Source organism: Podarcis tiliguerta (genome assembly GCF_965153285.1).
Source record: "Podarcis tiliguerta genome assembly, chromosome: 2".
In the NCBI taxonomy this organism is placed as follows: Eukaryota; Metazoa; Chordata; class Lepidosauria; order Squamata; family Lacertidae; genus Podarcis; species Podarcis tiliguerta.
In genome coordinates, this window is record NC_139535.1 from 41,915,336 (window position 1) to 41,932,705 (window position 17,370).

Here is a 17,370-nt window from a genome sequence, read left to right on the forward strand (position 1 = left end):
TAGAGAAAAGGCAAATAAGAGGTGACGTGATAGGGAAGTTAAGAAAGTTATACATGGCATGGAGAAAGTATACTTCTATCCTTCTTGGTTGACTGTGCAACCAAGTTCTTCATGGAGAACTTGATTGTACAGCTGATCCCTGCAGAAAGTAGGGTTGAATTCACAGCTATGGGTGGTGAGTTGAACACTGCTGGTTTGGCTGCATGACTGAGTTCCCTTTAGGAAAATCAGTTACACCACTGATCCCTGAAAAAATCAGCTTAGTAGTCCTACTATAGGAGCTCAATGTTCTAGCTTTTGCAATAATAAACAGTTAAATGTATGTTCATGTTTAGTCATGAGACTTACTGGAAAAAAGGAAAATACCAAATAACAACTTTTTATTTATCAGTTTTATGCTTGTAGGTGAGCCTTTTGCCGGGAAGACCAAAGTTTTGCATGTGTTGGCAGATACACTTTCCCTTATGAATGAACGTGGGTATGGGGACGAAGAAAAGGTAGTTCACAGAACTGTGAATCCAAAAGCTATTACTATGGGACAACTTTTTGGAAGATTCGATCCAGTATCTCATGAGGTAAGTTAATCACAAAATAGAACGGAGGAGCGGGACGCAGGTGGCGCTGTGGGTTAAATCACAGAGCCTAGGACTTGCCGATCAAAAGGTCGGCGTTTCGAATCCCCGCGATGGGGTGAGCTCCCGTTGTTCGGTCCCAGCTCCTGCCAACCTAGCAGTTCGAAAACACGTCGAAGTGCAAGAAAGATAAATAGGTACCGCTCCAGCCGGAAGATAAACAGCGTTTCTGTGTGCTGCTCTGGTTCGCCAGAAGCGGCTTAGTCATGCTGGCCACATGACCCGGAAGCTGTACGCCGGCGCCCTCGGCCAATAAAGCGAGATGAGCGCCGCAACCCCAGAGTCAGCCACAACTAGACTTAACTGTCAAGGGTCCTTTATCTTTACCTTTTTAGAGCAGAGGAGCAGGGAGAAATAAAAAGTACCTTACAGTAATGAACCATATAAGCCCTTGGGTGAGGTGTTAAGGGTTGGGGTTGGCAGTGGGGAGGGTAGGTGGCATTGTGAACAGTGTGGGCAGGGACAGCAACCCTTAGCATGAATACATATTCATACAAAGAAAGGTAGTATTTTTGCACATTCTCCGCCTAGCTCATATTAATGGTAATATATCTACATTTTATTCCAAAGTGTGTCCAGAAAACAATTTAAGCTTAGCTTTTTCCTGGATGTTTATTTGCTTAGGTTTTGTCCATTCAGTAGAACAGATTACCATATTCAAATGATTTACACAATTGGTTTCTGTTGAATGCTTCCGTCAAATTTTAAAAAGTCTTTTGTCACTTATTTCAGTGGACAGATGGCATAGTTGCCAACACTTTTCGAGAATTTGCTTTAACTGAGACACCTGATCGAAAATGGGTTGTTTTTGATGGTCCTATTGATACCCTTTGGATAGAGAGCATGAACACTGTGTTGGATGACAACAAAAAGGTAATGCCTAAGTAATCCAAATACATCAGGCAATTGTAAATTTCATTGTACACAGGTTGCACATTGACAATAAAGGTGTTGTTGTTGTCGTTAAAATTGTTCAAGGAATTTTAAAATGTATTGAAATAAAATAGGTTGAGAAGTTACTCATTGAGCCTTGACCCCAAATAGCTAGCTCTTTGTGTAACTACAGCACAATTGATATCACAGATGCATATTGGGTTTCAAAGAAGACTTTTAAAGAAGAAACACTTACAGGAAAGAGGAAACTGGAAAGAGTGCCAGTAGCAGAGCTGATATATAAGCAGTCAGGTCTTTTGTCAAATCATTCTAACATTCATTCCATATCATGCACATCTAATGTTATCAACATCATCATTATTACTTCATTACATCATTATTTCTGGCACTCATGTTTATATTTTTGAGAGGCACTTTGTTTTCTAAGCTTGTAGTACCAGATTTAACAATAACTGCAAGTAGGAGCCAGCTTACTTGAGCCAGTCAGCACACACTCTTGGAAACCTGTCAGCTACTAGGTTTTCTTAATTCTGGGAGGAGGGGGAATTCATCGTAAAACTAATATGCTTTACAAACTTCTCTCCCAGAATTTCTCAGGACCCTATGGCACTATAACTGACTAAATGCCAGGTTTTGTAAGTAGCAGAAAAACTAGCTTAAGAAGAGTCATACAGAACCAATGGATGCATATATATCCAGTATTCGGTACAATCTGCACTGATATCCAAATCCAATTATGATTTCAGTATTTCAAGGCTTATTTTTTAGCGCAAGGACTCAGTCACGCAACAGTTTCTGAGTTGCATTAAATCTTAACTTAGTGCTTCCTCTTTCATTAAATAATTGTTCAGTGGAACTATAGTTTTAGATAGGATACTAAGCATCAAAAAACAACAACAGCAATACAGTGATTGTGGAGCAGAGCAATGGCCAAAAACTGGATATTAATAAATTAGCATTTTTCCAAATTTGATTATAGAAGATCCTGACATTTCAATAAATGAGATAAGTAGCAATACCTATACATGCTCAAATTTTCCAATACCCTCCCTATTTCAAATTGGGGTTAAACAAGATAGGTTGCTTCTGGTGCATAAAATTTGCAGCAGTCTAAAACTGGGTGTGGGTTTTGTTTTGTTTTTTTGTTCTTAGCTTTGTTTGATGAGTGGAGAAATCATTCAAATGTCCCCTCAGATGAGCCTCATCTTTGAAGCTATGGATCTGTCTCAGGCTTCGGTATGTTAAAGGCAAGATCTAATAATTCACAAGACTTGAAATTGGAGATATAATGAAATTTTAAGAGAGATAAATATTATTATCCTGCAGCCTGCTACAGTCAGTCGTTGTGGAATGATTTATTTGGAGCCTTTACAGCTGGGCTGGTTGCCGCTTGTAACATCTTGGTTGAGTACACTTCCTGAACCTCTGGACCAAAAGGAGTATCAAGAACTTTTTGAAGATCTCTTTAATTGGATAGTACCACCAGCATTAAGAATGCGTCAGAAAAAATGCAAAGTAGGTTGTTCTAAAAAAAAATAGTTTAGTATGTCTATTGTTAAGTACGTGGGTTGGGTCTACAGGTTTGTTTTTTTTTTGTTAAAGGTGTTAAGAGTTGATAGGAGACGGTAATGCTAACCCTCAGCTTCCAGAGTTTCTCACTGTGACAGGCAGGGATCCTCCCAGGAAAGATACTCATGGAAAATCTCAGTTTTCCCTCAGTGATTCCTTTCCACAGTCTTTGTCTGGAATAAATCCCTATCCCCATTAAGGCTCAGGCAGTGATGGAGTGATTGATAAGGCATCCCTTGAGACCAAATTGAATTTCCTCCTTTGGTTCTCTTAACTGTATTAAGTTAGTTTAAAGATCTTACCTTTTAGAAGGGTACTGGCTGGTACCTCTCTGAAGTGGATCCTGACTAATCCAAAAAGAAAATTGAAGTGTAGGCGGGTTCCCACGAGGCAAGACACAGCGATAACAGCAAGAATCTTTATGGAACTACATACTGTAACTGGGAAACAGGGGCAAAGCAACTGCTTATATACATTCCTGAAAACCACTGAATACATAACAAAAATAGTAAACACAGTTTGCAGGCAAAGAAACAGAAAGTAGAAGCATGGAGTCTAGCTAAAGCCTAGACAGGAGAAAGAAAGAATCCACTGTTGATGGGATTGGCGCAGGGTAAATAAAGAAATATTCAGTCTTACCATAATGAAATCTATTGTAAAACATGTTAACTGAAGTGAAGGAATTAATGTTGAACCAAGACAACATCAGTTGGTTTGCTGTAGTATTTTTAGTAACTATTTTGTGATCTTTATCAAGTCTATACGGAACACACACACAAATATTAATCAGTACACATTTTAAAAACAAAAGATTATTGACTGAAATGTTCTATAACTGATTAAGTTCATGAGGCATTTATATATATATATATATATTTTAAAAAATCTTTTACTTTTATAGGAGCTGGTTCCCACCAGCAATAGCAATAATGTGGTTTCTCTCATTCGGCTTATTGAAATGTTGCTTAGTGACGCGGTGGAGAAGGAGCCTACCAGTCCACACATCCGCAAATGGATTATGGTTGGTCTGATGTTTTTATCTTTTCGCTTCTTTGAGCAAACTGTTTGAGTTATTTCACCCCACTTGAATTGAATCCATATTTAGTAGCGTAGCTGGGGGGGGGGTGCACCCCTGATAGCACTTACCTTGGAGGTGGCACACTAGAGCCCAAGGTGACATGGAAGTCCAGGTGCCCCAGAGCCCGGCACACTCTCCCAAAAGCAGTGCAGCCCGGGGCTGGGCTTGCAGCGCTCTGGGTTGCTGTATCTCTCCCAGCCACCAGAGGGCAGCCGAGAAAAACTCAACTGGCACCCACCTGCTACCTCCCCCTCAGCTGCCCTCCAGCTGAAGGGCGCCCCACCAAGAACATGGCAGCTTGGGCTCCAGCCCCACACTGCTTTTGCAAGCAGTGCTGGTGCACACACACTGCTTCCCCCTCAACCGCCCTCCAGGTGGAGGGTGCTGGGACACAGTTCTGGCAGTGCGCTCTGCCCTACCAGCTTGCTCTGCCCCATGGGCGGTGTGCGCACCAGCCCCAGGCACTCCAGCGGCTTCCTATGCCACTGTCCATAATTGACATGAGTTATGTTTCTCTCACAAGATTCTCATGCTGGAGAAAGGAGTAGAGGTGTGTTTTGCTGATTCTGTCTCCTCTGCACACCCTGAAAAGCTGCTGCACCTGTGGACCTTCTGGAACAGCATATGGTGTGGTGCTTGGGGCTGCAGTGGGAAGGTAGAATCTGCAAAATTGCCTTCAGTTAGCAGGTTGCCTTCATTGGCTCTCAGGGCGTTCCGCAAAGTGACAAGAGCCCTTCTATTCACAGAAGGGCAAATCTAGACCCAGCCTGCAAGAGATTCTTAAATGGGTAAACAGACTTACAATTGCAGTCCCAATAGGTTTATTACGTAAGTCCCACTAAGTTCAATATCCAGAAAACTGGCTGGAGGATTGCATCCTCAAAATATTCTTTTTGCTATAGATAAAGAGTATAACTTTAAAGCCTTTCAGGTGAGATTTGCCATGATTACATTGTCGTCCTCGTCATTTCTTTCTCTTTTTAAAAATGGAAGGGTTGTTTTGCTTTTGCCACGGTCTGGTCCATTGGTGGAACCTGTGATGGTGACGGTCGGGTTCTGTTTGACGCCTTTATGAGGGATATTATAGCAGGGAAGATGGACAATCATCCGATGCCTGCAGCTGTGGGGAAGTGGGAACATCCGTTTGAAGAGAGAGGCTTGGTGTATGATTTCATGTTTGAGGTACGGAAAAATGTATATAATTATTAACCAGTATTTGAATTTCTTAAATATTTCATTAGGAATGAATAGCTGTTGAAAGCCATAGAATTTGAAAACATGAAGCTGCGTTATACACCTATATATATGGTACATCCACAAAAGATTTGCCTTCAAATATAGGCGTAGCCAGGATTTACTTTAGGTGGGGCAGGCTATGTTTGTGGGGGGAACAGAACTGATTTATCTGCAATGCAATTGGTCAGTTAAGTATTTTTATTCATTTATTTGATTGGGGGGGGGGGAGCTGCCCCCCCCCCAGCTTTGCCCATGCCTTCAAATGGCTTTGCATTACCTGGGAACTGCATGACACATACAGTTGGAAATACTGTATGGTATCAGTACATTCCCACTGTTTGCATTAAAAGCAATTAGAAGAGGGCTCATGGACTTGATACATGGGCCTCTTGATCTGCACTTTCCTTAACAATGAAATATGTATGCATGTTTATGTTTATATATAAACAGGACTGCATAATAGAAGCAAGGTTGCTGAATTATGTGCCTGAATAATTACTGCCGTGTTGTATATGTGTTAAATAAACCTAATAAATTGCTAAAATATCGCTTACATTTATTTTTAAATAGATATTTTGCAAAAAGGGCTAGAAGTACATTGCTGCTGCCGCCTTCTACAAGAAACCCAATGAGACAGGAGAGAAACAAAAGAAAAGTCTCTTCCTCCTCTTTCCCTTCCTCCTTGTTTTTGCAATATGCAATAATGAGGAATGGCTACAAATAGAGTGCGGAGACAATAGATGTACCTTTCCCTTTTTGTTTTGTAGCACAAAAAGCCTTAATAAAAACTTTTTTAAAAAAACACAAGTCAGCTTGCAAGGCGGAGGTTTTATCTTCTTTCCTTCCTTTTCTCTGCAGAGATAAGAAAGGAAAGGTTTTTGGAAGTAGCACAAGCACTAGTTTGCTGCTTCTTGCAAAAACTGAAAAGAACGAGACTTCTCATCCTTTTCTTCACAGAGAAAAAAGGGTATTTCCTCCTTCCAACTAGGTTTTTGCAAGGAAGCTGCAGTGAGGCCAAAGCTCAGTTTGAATAAGTGAAAACACATTTCTTTTCCTCTTTGGGGAAGGAGGAATTTATTATTTATTAATTCATTGCATTTGTATCCCACCCTTTTTCCTCCATAGAGCTTAAGGTGGTAGACAAAGTTCTGCTCCCCATTTTACCCTCACAGCAACCCTGCAAGGTAGGTTAGGCTGTGAGAGTAAGTGTCTGGCCCAAGCTCACCTAGGGAGTTTCATGTGGATTTGAACCCTAGTCTCTCCCAGCTTAAGGGACACGGGTGGCGCTGTTGGTTAAAGCCTCAGCGCCTAGGGCTTGCCGATCGAAAGGTCGGCGGTTCGAATCCCCGTGGCGGGGTGCGCTCCCGTTGTTCGGTCCCAGCGCCTGCCAACCTAGCAGTTCGAAAGCACTCTCGGGTGCAAGTAGATAAATAGGGACCGCTTACTAAGCGGGAAGGTAAACGGCGTTTCCGTGTGCGGTTCTGGCTCGCCAGAGCAGCGATGTCACGCTGGCCACGTGACCCGGAAGTGTCTTCGGACAGCGCTGGCCCCCGGCCTCTTTGAGTGAGATGGGCGCACAACCCTAGAGTCTGTCAAGACTGGCCCGTACAGGCAGGGGTACCTTTACCTTTACCTTTACCTCTCCCAGCTCCTAGTCCAACACTCCAATACACCACTGTGCTTTATGTCAAGTAAGCCTTTTTATATAAACACAGCTGTGCACACCATATGTAGAAGGAGCAAGAAAGAGAGTGAGCTTATTGAGCCCCAGTACTAAATACTTGTTAGGAAATTCAAAAATATATTGCAATTTACCCTAAATATGTAGCAAATTATATTTTTTAAAAAAATCTTTTTTATCAAATTTTCCACTTTAACAATCCAGTCAAATCACATTAAATATTCCAAATTATACATATACATATAAAATAATCTGAATATTCTGCAAAATTATAAATTTTTAATAGGACTTCCCATGCTTCAAGTTCGGAGGGTACAATATTATACGTCTATAATGCTGATAATTTTGAAACCATTGCTTTGAGATTCAATTAAATGTTTTAAAACAACTAAATGCTAAAAGCATCAAGTTGTAGTGAAACAATTTTGAATATATTTTAACTGTACCATATCATTTGCAAAACTTTATTTCTGCGTTTCTTCTTAGATGAAAGGCAAGGGCCGTTGGATGCATTGGAATGAAGCCATTAAAAGTATCAATTATAGTGATAAAAATCTTAAGGTTCAAGACATTATAGTCCCAACAATGGACACAGTGAGATATACCTATCTGATGGAATTGTGCATTAAATATGGAAAGTAAGAAAAATTTCTTCCTATAATAGTGAAAATGTTTTCATTGTTCATGAGATCATACTATTCTAATAATGTTATTAATACTCCAAGAAATACTCTAAGAAATAAAACCCCCAGAAAAACAATCCTCTTAGATTTGTGTCCAGCTGGGGTTTTTGTGTGCTCCTTAAGTTTCCATAATAATAAATTGGGGGGTTAATTCTGAGAATTGTCATCAAGAAGTAGGGTGCTAAGTTTCTTTGAATTGTTCCCAACTGCACTTTTTAGTATGTATGTTCCAGCTCAAAGCCATGGCTCTTGCCCAAGATCTATGTGAAAAGTTTCCCATTTGCTGAAATAAATGGTATAGATGCACACAGCACGCTGTTGAAGCTAACTGATTGTTTCATATTTAACCCCGGTTTAATGTTGGGGCTTAAATGCACTGATTCATCTTATTCAAGCTGTGCAGACTACTGGGGATCCCTGCTGATACACACACATACACACACACCAGACAAATTGGGCCATTATAAGAATTAAGATGTGGAATAATTGGATGGCTCAAACTGGACTTTGAAAAACAGTAAAAAAAAAGAAGTGCTAGATGAATATGTTTGTGAAGCGTTTCATGATTTGTATGCCACCACCAAAAAGGCCCTCTACCTGACCTCCAAAGTATCCAGGTTCATTTGAGGGAAAAGTAGCCCTTTGGATACCACTGTTTAAAGGTATCCAATGGCTTTAAAGGTAAACTATCACTTTGCATTGTGTCTCAAAAGTAAGTGACACTAGTTAAGAGTTTAGAAACATTAATCTACACTAGTCTGGTCTTAAAAATATTCTTTATAATTATATAATTCTCAGTTATAAACTCTGAAATACTTATTGTTCATATAAAAAAACTTGAGTTGTGAATAAAATTACGGGGACCAACTCTGTAATATAATTCAGGAATTGTAGCTAAGAGTCTTTTGCCTAACATATACTTCTACATCCCATTTTATTTATAGTTGTTCTCTTACATTTCTGTGATTTTAGCTATATATTTATGCAAACAGAAAAATGTGATATGTTTATAAATCGCTGTAAAAATGCTACCATCAACAGTCTTTATTTGTTGAGAATTTCCAAGCATTATGTTTAATTTCCAAACAATATGTCTACACTAATGAGAAACTAATACAAGTATATGAATTTCTTTCCAAGACCGCTGCTTTTTGTGGGACCAACAGGTACTGGAAAATCTGTATATGTGAAGGACAAGCTAATGAACCATATAGAAAAGAATCTCTACTTTCCATTCTTTGTTAATTTTTCTGCTCGAACCAGTGCCAACCAGACTCAGGTTGGTAAAAATAAACAGCAGGCTGCTTTTGATGCAAATGGGCCCTCGGGCAGTTTACAACTGCATATTTCATTATATAATAAAATTGTAAGGCTGTTGTCATGCTGCAGTTTGTATGGCTGTCAGCATGTGGCCATGGCAACTCCTCTGTGACAACAGACCAGCAAGCAGGCGAGCTAGCAAGCATGGTTGGGGAATAGGTGAATGCAGTCAATATAAATTAATAGAATAAACTTACCTTTAGACACACCTGTATTTATTATAGAATACATGCTAGAATTTGATGGATTGGATCCAGAGAAAAGCATGGATAACAAGCTGGCAGAAGCTGATTTTCCTGCTCCCTTCTCTCTCCAATAGATCCCACAATATTCCCCTGAGGGCTGCTGAATGGGGTGGGAGGATGAACAAACTTCTGCGAGTGGAAGGCAGTAAAAAAGTCGGCTTTCACCAACCCCATTATGCACACTTCCCTCTGGAAACAACATTAACTGTTCTTTTGAATGAGCTGGTTTTAATCCTTAAGAAATATGTTATGCTTTTGAATTTTAGAACATTATTATGGCCAGGCTCGACAAGAGACGGAAAGGAATATTTGGCCCACCTATGGGAAAGAAGTGTATAATCTTTGTGGATGACATGAATATGCCTGCATTAGAACAGTATGGAGCACAGCCTCCTATTGAACTTCTGAGACAGTTTTTTGACCATGGCATCTGGTAACTATTCAGACTAAATTATTTTTATGTACATAGTTAAAAGAAAAGTGTAATTTTTATCAGTTTGCTTTTATGTAATGCATTTGTATACTAGATTTGTGAACATTGGCCAAAACTTTATTTATAAGTCCCAGACTACTGATATTCAGAGTGTCCATCTCTAATTTTCATCTTCATCTAACTTTCTTTTGTTGTTTTGGCTGAAATTAGTCATAAAAATAAAGGAGGTATCTTATGTTGATGTAATGTGTTCATATAATTATTGCTGCAGAATACAAACTCCATGATACTATACATGAGAGATTTCCAAGTGCAGAAGTACTGTTCCATTTATAATTGTCTGATGATCATACTTCTATTTCTTTTGAAGGTATGACCTAAAAGATACAAATAAAATTGTATTAGTTGAAATACAGTTGATGGCTGCCATGGGTCCACCAGGTGGTGGAAGGAATCCAGTCACACCTCGTTTTCTGAGACACTTCAACATTTGCACGATTAATACCTTTAGTGATGAAACAATGGTCCGGATTTTCTCTACTGTTGTATCTTTCTACCTCAGAGCAAATGAATTTATCCCAGAATACTTCACAGTTGGAAACCAAATTGTCAGTGGCACTATGGAGGTACAATGCCAATATATACACTGCATTTCTGGTTTACCTGCACAGGCAGAATATATAGGTGACTTCCAGCCGGGTCAGAGGGTCTCAAAGGCATATCAGTTCTGAAAGGCACGTAGCTGGTGTTTTTTTAAAAGAAAGGCACATGAAAAGGCTTTTGAAATTAAGATTTCAGAGGGCAGTTCAGACATCTCTGTGTATGTCTGCACATGCACATTCAATTAAAACTCCTTTTCTTGACTCAAAGTGCTTTTTACTGTTACAGATTAATTAGACTAACTATGGACTAACCATTTAGGATGAAAGGTATAGCCATCTATCTGCCTATTCTGGCTAGTTTCCAAGGGGAATAGTTTCTAATGCTACTTTCTCCTTTAGTTTGTTCTTCATGTTTCTGCTGCCAGTGGATGGATCGCAAGACAGTCTGACCTCTCTAGGAAGGCAATGCCAATGTCTGAGAGCAACCGCTGAGAATCCCTTCTCCTTCCCACCCCCCCAAATCTGCCTGTGAGGGGGGAGGGAATGAGAGAATGGCCTACCCAGAATATCTCAGAACCTGGGCAGGTTCATATGGGAGAATGTAGTCCATCAGATAGCCTAGCATTAAGCCATTATGATGACTGCTTACCTTCTATAGTTCAATCTGCAATACTGATATTGTTCAATTTAATGCCATGTAGTATTATTCAGTTCTTCATATATTATACACAGCTATAGAGGCTCCAGTACTGATATTTCAGCTGTTTTCTGACTTCACTCTTATAGCACTTTAAGGATGTGTCGGCATAGAGGATATTCAGGAATCTGATGCTCTGTAGTTATTCAGCATCCAGTCTTCTGTGGTCCTTCCCTTTCATTGTAGCTCATTTATGGCCAGTATGGACATTGTCTCAAGGGCAGAGCAACAACAATGCAGTTTTTCTTTTAGATTCTGCATTCACAGGGAAATATTCTACATGTACTAAACCAAGAGTGCAAGAAACATCTGTGTGCCCTAAGTATGAAAAGTATTTAAGTACAAAACTTAATTTAAATAGTTTTGTTAATTTTTCTTTCAATTTTCAAGGTATATAAGAAGGCCATGGACAACCTGTTACCAACACCCGCCAAATCCCATTATACATTCAATCTGCGTGACTTTGCACGAGTTATCCTAGGCTGCTTGCTCATCAAGAAGGATTCAGTTGTAAACAAGCATACAATGGTGCGTCTTTTTGTACATGAAGTATTTCGAGTATTTTATGACCGCCTTGTGGATGACACTGATAGAGCTTGGCTGTTCAAACTAATGAAGGATATTGTGAAAGAACATTTCAAAGAATCATTTGATGCAGTGTTTTCACATCTGAGACAAGGAAATGCACCAGTGAGTATTCATATTGTTCATTACAAGATGATCACTCTTTTTCTCTCCCATATTCATGTGTATTTCTGCCTGACTAGTTTTATTGGAACCAAAGCAAAACCATAACCACCTTGTATCATTCCATGTGCAAAAAGCAATCTTGTCTGTTGGGGATTAGGAAAACATTGATATTATTTATGTACATATAGATACATAAAGTATCTCAATTGCTGTAAATAAGTCTAGCAATTCAAGATGCAACACTTGATAAGTAATGCCGACTAACAGACAGACACACTACTGAGCTGACATGCATTTGTCACAGATATAGTAAAGACACTGTGCCGTTGTCATAGCAATTGGCTCGGCTGAGCTTGCACCTGTGATTAGTTCACCCATGAGGTGATTTATGCTATTGAAGGAAATTAACTCCTGCTCATGTCCAGTTATTTCAACAACACACACACACAACACACAACAATTATAAAATAATAGACATTTTGTTAGACACAAATAAATAAGTAGATAAATATATTTATTTGAGACCATATGTATCCCGTATATTTATATTACGAAAACATCACAGCTGGGTTGCCTGTGCCCATGGGGCCAGATGCAAAATGTCAATGACTGAAACAGCAAATATATATAATTGTATAATGTTAAGTTAACAAAACAAAACCAAAAAATGAAAAGAAGAATAACTTCTATTGTGAATGTATATATTTAAATTGTACATAGAATTGTCAGACAATTGTCTTACAATTTGATACAGTTACTGAGGACCCAAATGGGTTGGGTTATGACTCCCGTCCTGTGACGAAGGCAGGAGAGCAATGAACTCTGGGAGGGAGGCTCAGTCCCCTTCAGTTTTTTCTCTCCTGTCTGACGGATCGGGTCCTTTTCTCCCGGCTCTCTCTGATCTTCTCTGTCAGCTAAGTGTTTTTACCTTTAACAGTACTTCATTTCTACTCCTTTTTGGTTCCCTCCTATATCCTTTCACTTTATAGTATTGTGTGCGTGTCCGTTTTTAAACTTTCCTCATTTCTTTTCTTATCTCTGCTCAGGAAAAACAACAACAAAGAAACAAACCTTTCCCTCTTAGGTCTTACTTTCACTTTCCTTCCCATTCCCTTGCTTCCTCTAATTGACTGCAGGCAAGGGTTTATTATTATTTTTATTTTGGATCCCTAACGTGCCAACGGTTTTTTCTCTCCAAAGTGACTGTTGGCCTCTGCAACTGTCCTCTGCCATCACTGGCTCCTTAGCAACAGTTGCCACCACATTCCGATTGGATTACAGTGGTACCTCAGGTTACATATGCTTCAGGTTACAGACGCTTCAGGTTACAGACTCCGCTAACCCAGAAATATTACCTCGAGTTAAGAACTTTGCTTCAGGATGAGAACAGAAATCATGCTCCAGCGGCACAGCAGCAGCAGGAGGCCCCATTAGCTAAAGTGGTACCTCAGGTTAAGAACAGTTTCAGGTTAAGAATGGACCTCCGGAACGAATTAAGTACTTAACCCAAGGTACCACTGTACAATTTCTCTCTCTCTCTCTCTCCTGTGGATAGCATTCATGCACTCCAACTGAGGATTGGAAGTGTGTTTTAATCCACAAAAACTTATGCCACAATAAATGTTTTAGTTTCTAAAAGGCACCACAAGATCCTATGTTATAACGGGGCCTTTATTACCTTCTTAAAATAGGTTGTTAAGACATTTAGGCTTGCTTATTTGTTTATTGCATTTGTATCCTATCTTTTTCTCCAAGGCACCCACGGTGGCTTGCATAGTTCTTTCCCTACTCATTTAAACTCCACAACAACCCTGTGAGGTAGGTTAGGCTGAGTGGCAGTGACTGGCCCAAGGTCACCCAATAAGCTTCATGGCTGAGTGGGGATTTGAACCCTGGCCTCCCAGGCCCAAGTCTGACACTCTAACTGCTATGCCATAGACTATATGCGATTTATTTTCTGCCAATAGGTAACTGAGGAAGATATGAGAAATCTGTTGTTTGGAGACTACATGAATCCAGATCTTGAAGGAGATGAAAGACTTTATTTTGAAATTCCAAGTGTACAAATGTTTAGTGATGTTGTGGATTTGTGTTTGGATGAATATAACCAAACTCATAAAACGAGAATGAACCTAGTAATTTTCAGGTGCATACCTTTATTTATTTATAATGATTCATGTGGTACTTTGTCTTAGGGTTTGTATGGATTATTTCTCTTTAGAACTGTGGTATCTGGGGCTGCTTCTGAGGGTGCTTCCAGACAGAATTTTACTTATGATGATCCACTTAATCAAATGACTTGCTGATTCTCACCAACTATCTGTACAATCTGCTGAAACATGTCAGCTGTTTCAAAAAGGCCACAGCTGGTGGTATACACATGCATTACCATGAAAAGTCTTAGTAAATATCTTCTCAAATATCCACAGTGTGTAAAAGACTGTTTGCTTTAAATTTAAATGCACCTACTCCTACAACTTATAAGGGGGCAGCACTCTTTCATGATCTGGCCAAAAAGTCTAAATCCAGAGTAGTAGTAACAACAACAACAACAGCAACAGCAACTTATTACTTATACCCTACCCATCTGGCTGGGTTTCCCCAGCCACTCTAGTGGCTTCCAACGGGGGATTAAAAATACATTAAAGCATCGGTTATTAAAAACTTCCCTAAACAAGGCTGCCTTCAGATGTCTTCTAAACGTCAGATAGTAGAGAGTGAGTAGTGAAACTCCCTTCCATGCTCCCTAAGGTCATATAGTCTGAATCGGATAGCCCAGTGAAATAAAATAAGTCAATGCCATATTTCAAATCCAGACAGAAAAGTTGTTGAGTTTTTTAAATTTTTGCCCAAACTTTTAAGGAAATTTGCACTTCCGACATAGAAGTCAGATTTTCCTGGACATAAAGGTGATTTCCTCCCGGACAATAATAAATACTTAGCTAACTGAGATTCTGCCCCCTCCCCCCCAACATAAATCCTAGCTATGCCCATGAACTAGAGTGAAGTGTTAGTGCTGCCCACTTAAGCCAAGGTGAGGGATTATCCAAAGAGAGAGAGAAATGAGAATACTCTCTGGGAGTCTGTATAACTATAAGCACTAGATTTGTGATTTTTGTTTTTAATAGTGATGTATATATATATTTTGTGATAGGTATGTGCTAGAACATTTGTCTCGGATATGCCGTGTGCTCAAGCAGTCAGGAGGTAATGCCTTACTTGTTGGAATGGGAGGAAGTGGGCGTCAGTCCATGACTCGTTTAGCTACATCTATGGCAAAAATGAATATATTCCAACCAGAGATCTCTAAGAGCTATGGAATGAACGAGTGGAGGGACGATCTGAAGGTAGAGGTTTATATATATTTGCATTAGACTGGAATCAGTAAGCTTTATATTGCTCAATGCTATCTTATTTATTGGATGCAAACTGTAACTTTACAAGTTGGGAGCCTAGGAAAACTCACAGGAAGATGCAGTCTCCCTTTATACCCAAAGTGATTTCTAGCAGGAAGAATGAATTGGTTGTGGGGAAATAGTGAGGGTGGACTCCAATCTGAGCAGTACAGTGTGAGGAGTGGAGTTTACATGCCAGTTCCCCGTGTTGTATCACTAGTCCCGAACCTGAGTGCTATTAAAAGGGGATTAAATGCAAGAGCAACTTGCTCCAGCAACTCCTGTCCTGAACAGAACAGTAAAGGGCAGCTTTTATGAATTAAACTTTTTAAAGCCAGGTAGTTAAAAACCATTCATAACTATGAACTTTTGCTTGAAGGGAATAAACCTCCCCACAGCTCTTGCTCTTCCTCTGGCAAGTAGCTGGGGTGTCCTTTCCCCTCAAAAGACAACTGATTCTTGCAGCAGAGAAGAGGACCAACCATCACCATCAGAAGATTTACCAATCAACTTCTCATTTCACTGTTCTGTTTTTTACACAAATTAAACATTTCTGTACATCTAGCGTAGGCATACGCAACACATTTCATTAGGATGTGCACCCAGGAATATTTTTTTTAATGCAAGCATTTATTGAACACATTTAAGTACATTTATTGTACTTAAATATTTGTTGTTGCTTTTAGAGTCTTTTGAGGAGTGCAGGCGTGAAGGGCTTGAAGACTGTATTTCTGATCACAGACACACAAATTAAGGAAGAAGGATTTTTAGAAGATGTTGATAGTGTGCTAAACACTGGAGAAGTCCCCAACCTTTTTGCAGCTGATGAAAAGCAAGAAGTTATGGAGGTGCTATGATGAGAAATGCATAATTTATTACTTCTCGTAAAGTATAATGTTACAATTAAAATAAACATTGCTTAAAAAAATATGTAAACCTACTGCTTAGAATTCAGTTCAAACTATTAATTTCAATGGATCTTTTTAAAGAAGGACTTGGCTGAGTACAACCATCTGCTTTGCTAAGACAAGTAGCTGATTATTTTTAATTGCTATGTGCTATTTCCCTTTTAAAGATTAAACATTAAAGAGGAATATTTCTTATGCTCATAATGAGGTCATTACATCTGATTAGGAGCTCTTATAAACTAGTTTAACAGGCATGATTTTCTTGCATATTAACAAAGATTGCTGATATCTAACTTGCAACTAGAAATAAAATTTCTTTGTCTTATCCTGCATAGATTATACTACTTATTTTTTATTACTTTTCAGAATCACGTTTTAGAATTTTTGTAATTCTTTTTGGTACATTTATTGTCCTTTAGGGTGTTCGTTCAGTAGCCCAGGCAGGCAGTAAGCATGAAGAGCTCAGTCCCTTGGCTTTATTTGCTTTCTTTGTGAACCGCTGCAAAGACAATTTGCACGTTGTGGTAGCCTTCAGCCCAATTGGAGATGCTTTTCGCAACCGACTGAGACAGTTCCCATCTCTCATCAACTGCTGTACTATTGACTGGTTCCAGGTACTTAAACTATGTACTGAGACTTCAATATAGCTTCCTCAATATAGTCTGGCCTATAGAAGCTTGCTTTCGCCTCTCTTACATGTTCTCTCACGTTGCAAGAATTATGTATGCCTCCTCCCATAGAGAGTAATCCAGCTTTGTAAGTACCATGTACATCTGTTACCAGGTCACAGTGAATTGGTGGGAACTTGTGCTATAAATGTAAGGTTGCTTTTGTAAAAGCAAAAAACTAAAAACTCCCTCCACAGCAAATTGTCTCAAAGCACACTGGTTTGTATTATAAAGTGTGCCATTCACAGGCAATCTGACATTCAGCTCTGGGGGTCTTTTGCTGTTGAGAGTTGGATTACTCCAGAGTTTGGCACCCCAAGAGTTAACACAGACAACAGAGATAAATCAGAAGTAAATCTGATTACATCAAAAGGGAATTAGCACGTTTACGAAAAATCTTAAAATCAATAAACAGCATGCTTATAGTAGGCTAAGTTTAGAAGAGGTTAAAACCTATGTAAGAGTTGTTCTTAACATATGCCTGGAAATACACAGAAGAAACTAGGATGCAGTCAGGAAAAGGCAGTGGGGGATGCTGGTTGAAGGGGTAAGGTGGTTCTAGAAAAAGAAGATTTGTGTTGACTGCTGCAGCTTGTTTGCCAGGGGAATAAGAAATCCAGAAAGTGGAGCACAGACATT

At 39.4% G+C, this 17,370-nt stretch overlaps 1 protein-coding gene across 3 annotated transcripts in view; it reads left to right on the forward strand.

Moving 5' to 3' along the window:
• DNAH12 (dynein axonemal heavy chain 12) overlaps positions 1-17,370 on the forward strand; it is a 91,703-nt gene that overhangs the window by 40,042 nt on the left and 34,291 nt on the right. For 2 of the 3 annotated variants that reach the window (XR_014506315.1, XM_083420181.1), the window contains exons 31-45: positions 392-575; positions 1,365-1,505; positions 2,679-2,762; positions 2,853-3,041; positions 3,997-4,116; positions 5,167-5,355; positions 7,577-7,728; positions 8,914-9,052; positions 9,605-9,771; positions 10,142-10,397; positions 11,461-11,760; positions 13,728-13,906; positions 14,915-15,107; positions 15,842-16,003; positions 16,483-16,677. Coding sequence is in view for 2 of the 3 variants with exons in the window: in XM_083420181.1 (XP_083276307.1) it covers positions 392-575; positions 1,365-1,505; positions 2,679-2,762; positions 2,853-3,041; positions 3,997-4,116; positions 5,167-5,355; positions 7,577-7,728; positions 8,914-9,052; positions 9,605-9,771; positions 10,142-10,397; positions 11,461-11,760; positions 13,728-13,906; positions 14,915-15,107; positions 15,842-16,003; positions 16,483-16,677 (2,650 nt within the window). In the remaining variant the exon portion in view is untranslated. The remainder of the gene's footprint in view (positions 1-391; positions 576-1,364; positions 1,506-2,678; positions 2,763-2,852; positions 3,042-3,996; positions 4,117-5,166; positions 5,356-7,576; positions 7,729-8,913; positions 9,053-9,604; positions 9,772-10,141; positions 10,398-11,460; positions 11,761-13,727; positions 13,907-14,914; positions 15,108-15,841; positions 16,004-16,482; positions 16,678-17,370) is intronic. The other variant, XM_083420182.1, reaches the window with a different exon arrangement.